Genomic DNA, 3998 nt, shown 5'->3' with positions numbered 1-3998 from the left:
GGGCTTGAACCGCCAGCCTTCTGGTTAGCAGTCAAGTGCATTAGGCACTATGCTACCAGAGCTCCTTCACTATCATTAGCAAGAGCAAGATGCAAATCAAACCAACCATAAGATACCATCTCACTGCTGGTGAGACTAAAATGATACCTCCACTGTGGAAATCAGTATGGAGATTCCTTAAGAAGTTGGAACTAGAAATACCATTTGACCCAGCTATTCCATTACTGGGAGCTCTGGTAGCATAGTGGCTAAGACACTTGCCTGCTAACCAGACGGCTGGTGGTTCAAACCCACCAGCCACTCCTTGGGAGTAGTGATACTGCCTCGGAAACTCAAGGAGGGGTCGCTATGAGTCGGGGCTGACTCGACGGCACATAACAACAACAACAACAACATTCCATTACTAGGTATATATCTATCCTAAAGAAGTGAGAGCCAAAACAGGAACAGACATATGCACACCCATGTTCATCGCAGCACTATTCACAAGAGCAAAGAGATGGAGACCACCTAGGTGCCCATCAACAGAAGAAGGAATAACCACACTATGGTACATACACACAATGGAATACTATGCAACGCTAAAGAATAATGTAGAATCTGCAAAACACCGCATAACGTGGATGAACTTGGAGGACATTGTGCTGAGAAATGCAAAAGGACAAGCATTGTATTAGGCCACTGTTGTAAAAAGTAAAGGTTATGTTTATGCCTGGAAGGTAAAATTCTCTTTGTTGATTACCAGGGATTGGGGTGGAGTGGGGAATTGCTAGATAGGGAAGAGACAAGTATTGATTTGGATGAAGGGAAAGGCAATATAGCAAAAGCAAGTGACCAATAAGGAAAAAGAAGGAACAAAGAAGTACAGACAATAAAGATAAACCTGTTTACATATACAGTACTGCATTATCAGTAATAACAAACATTAGGCTATGGGCTGAATGGTAAGAATGATAAGGTATGTCTGGCAGATGATATTTCTACATATATATTTGTATGTGCTATAAGAATGTCCATATAAATAGAGCTAACACGGGCCAAAATTATGCTAACTTCTTGGCCACAACCAACCACCCTGAGGAATTGAGTTGCTGGACCTGTGGCCTCCGGACGTCAAGTTCAATTGGCATAACATACTACACAAAAACATTGTTCTACATCCTACTTCGATGAGTAGTGACTGGAATCTTAATTAAAAGGTTGGAAGATCCTATTTACATGCGACAATTGGTCTCTCCTTGTCCAGAGCATAGAAGAATGAAGAATATCAAAGATGCATGGAAACTATTAGTCTAAGCCACTAGTGGACCATACAAACCTCAGCCTATGTGACTCTGGGACCAGAAAAAGTAGATAGTGCCCAACTACCCCTGCAACCACTTGGAAAGGGATCACTGTAGGAGATCCTGGATAGAGTCAGAACAATGTAGAACAAAACTCAAAATCATAAAGACCAGAATTACGGGTCTGAGAAAGACTGGTGAAATCCCCGAGACTGTGGCCCCTAGTGACACCTCGGGCCTGTAATTGAACTCACTCCTTTGGCTTCCAGCCCAACAATAGACAAGCATATAAGGTGAACACTTACACTAGGTAGGTGCCCTCCTTAGAACAATCAATCATGGGACAGTAGAAGGGCAGTATTTGCACAGGGCAACAGGTCAGAGGGGAGGAAGTCAGAAGAGAGCTGTTACATTATGAGGCTTGCAATCATTATTGTGAAACAAAACTTGTATGAACTGCTGTGTGGATAATGAATTTCCTCTCTAAACTTTTACCCAAAGCACAATTTAAAAAGGAAAAAGGTTCTACCAGCCCAAAAGGTGCCTGGTAGCAGGACAGCTGATCTCACAACTAGTTCCTCTCTACCCAGAAGACAACTTAGGGCAGGGTTCCTGGACCCAGAAAAATTTTTTTGGACACAGGAAAATTTTTTGCCAGTCCCAAAATGATTGGCAACAATGCTTCTGGTTCCAGAAGGAGTTCTCAGTGACTCAAAAAGCAGCTGTGGGCAGGGCCTATGGTTCTGGTTCTAGACAGAATTCCTGTATCAAAATGTAACTGGGTATAGTGTCACATTCCCAGAAAAAGTTCCTACCCTCCCAAAAGTTGGCTGGGAGCGAGGTTCCTAGTCATGGGACCAGTTCCTGACTGACAAGGCAGCAGCTGCTATCACAGTACCCTGTTTAGGATGGAATTCTTGCCAGTCCAGAAGGTGGGTGGGGATAGGGGATAGCCACACTTCCACTCACCAGGAGGGTGTAGAGTACAAGAGGATCATGGGGAATGTAGTACCTTTCTGGTTGTCAGCCACAAGTATGGTTGCTCATTCAGGCCTCACCAAGTGGAGCCAATTATGAAGTTGCTGCCCAGATCAGAACACTGCCTGCAAATATTCAAAATGGCCACATTGTCAGGCTAGCCAGAAGTCTATAGCTCCTTTTGTTTCCTTATTTGCTATTTTAATTTCTTCTACTGGTCAGAATTTAATATACTTTTAATCCTTCCCTTTGAAGCTTAGGGTTCCAGGATTATCCTATTTGTTTTCTCCTTTCTTTATTGTAGAGGGTCTGCGTAACTTGTCTTGTATATCTTGCCTGAAGTTCTCTCTAGTGGTAGATTTTAGTGTTTACTTTTTCCTCCTGCAAATTGAGCTGTGATAACATCAGCCTAAGTATTCTGACTCGATAGCACATAACAACAACAACAACAGCAAATATTCTGATCAGACAGTGTTTCTCTGCTATTCATAAGGTTTTCCCCTGCCAATTCTTTGAAAAGTAGATGGGCTCCTCCTCCTTCTAGTCTGTCTCAGTCTCCAAGCTGGGCTGATACCTGTGCACCCCGCTGGGTTTGAAACACCAGTGGCTCAGTAGGACAAACCACCAGACAAGTTTGTCTCCCTTAGCTGTAGGAAACCTCTCCAACCACCCTTACCTGGATCCCTGTGGCTGACTACTCTATCTGTTCCAGTCTCCTTTGCCTTTTCAGTCTTTTCCTTGCCTTCCTGCCTCGCTGCTGGTGGGGCGTGGACTGGGAAGGCCTTTGACAAGATGGATTGACACGGTGGCTGTGACAATGAGCTCAAGTATAGCAAAGATCATGGAGCTGGCATGGGATGGGGCGGTGTTTCGTTCTGCTGTGCATGGGGTCGCTCTGAGTTAGAAACGACTCGAGGGCACCTAACAACAACAAGTATTCTGAACACAATGTTATTTTTATATATGTATTAATATTATGGATTGATATTACACAGTGGTTTGGTTCTACCCCTTACCAACTATGTGGCCATGAGCATTGACTGACTCTCTGTACCTCAGTTTCCCCATCTGTAGAATGGAATGATAATAGTGAACACCTCCTACTATTGAGAATAAGGCACTTAAAACTGGCTCAGAGCAAGCACCCAAGAATTGGTAGGATTCTCCTTTTCATTATTGTTATTTGGGATATCCTAGAGGGGCTGATGGAGAATTTGAGGGGGAGAAACAAAGGCTTTGCCACCCTCTTCTACCTTCTCTGCACATGCTCCCCCACCCCATCTCTGAAACAGGATCGTAACATCCAATACTTCCTTCTTATAGGATTGTGGGGAAATTGACACAGGTGAAGGCATTTAGGTTTTAAAGCACAGTGCAAATCCAGGGTTGCGTCCTTAACGGCCTCTCCTAATGCTGGTATGTCTGTCTGTCCTTTCTTTGTAGTTCTTAAAGAACAACCCAGAAACAAACAAATATGAGGGATGGCCGGAGCTGTTACAGCTGGAGGGCTGTGTGCCCCAGAAGGTATTTTAGAGCCTGGGCCTAAAGCAACTCCTCCCTGACTTACGAGTCAGAGCCCAGGGTCACTGTGGGTTGGACTGACTGAGCCGATGGCAGGAGAGAAGGGAGCAGCTGTTGCTGGTCATTGAACACTATGACACACTGACAAATGTCCCTCTGGATGCAGCTATCTGAAGATAGAACGAGTGTATTTTCCATCAGGGGCTACTGACTATC

At 44.3% G+C, this 3998-nt stretch overlaps 1 protein-coding gene across 1 annotated transcript in view; it reads left to right on the top strand.

The window, feature by feature from the left end:
* The window catches only part of FAM3D (FAM3 metabolism regulating signaling molecule D), a 108416-nt gene extending 104622 nt beyond the window's left edge, over positions 1 to 3794 (top strand). Inside the window, 1 exon segment of the mRNA XM_007937305.1 lies at positions 3705 to 3794. Coding sequence (XP_007935496.1) covers positions 3705 to 3794 — 90 coding nt within the window.
* Positions 3795 to 3998: the final 204 nt, after the last annotated feature.

Source organism: Orycteropus afer, unplaced genomic scaffold, assembly GCF_000298275.1.
Source record: "Orycteropus afer afer isolate SDZICR_OR568_19922 unplaced genomic scaffold, OryAfe1.0 scaffold00041, whole genome shotgun sequence".
Lineage (NCBI taxonomy): Eukaryota > Metazoa > Chordata > Mammalia > Tubulidentata > Orycteropodidae > Orycteropus > Orycteropus afer.
Note: the sequence above shows the minus strand (reverse complement) of the source record. Positions and strands in the feature narration are given on the sequence as shown.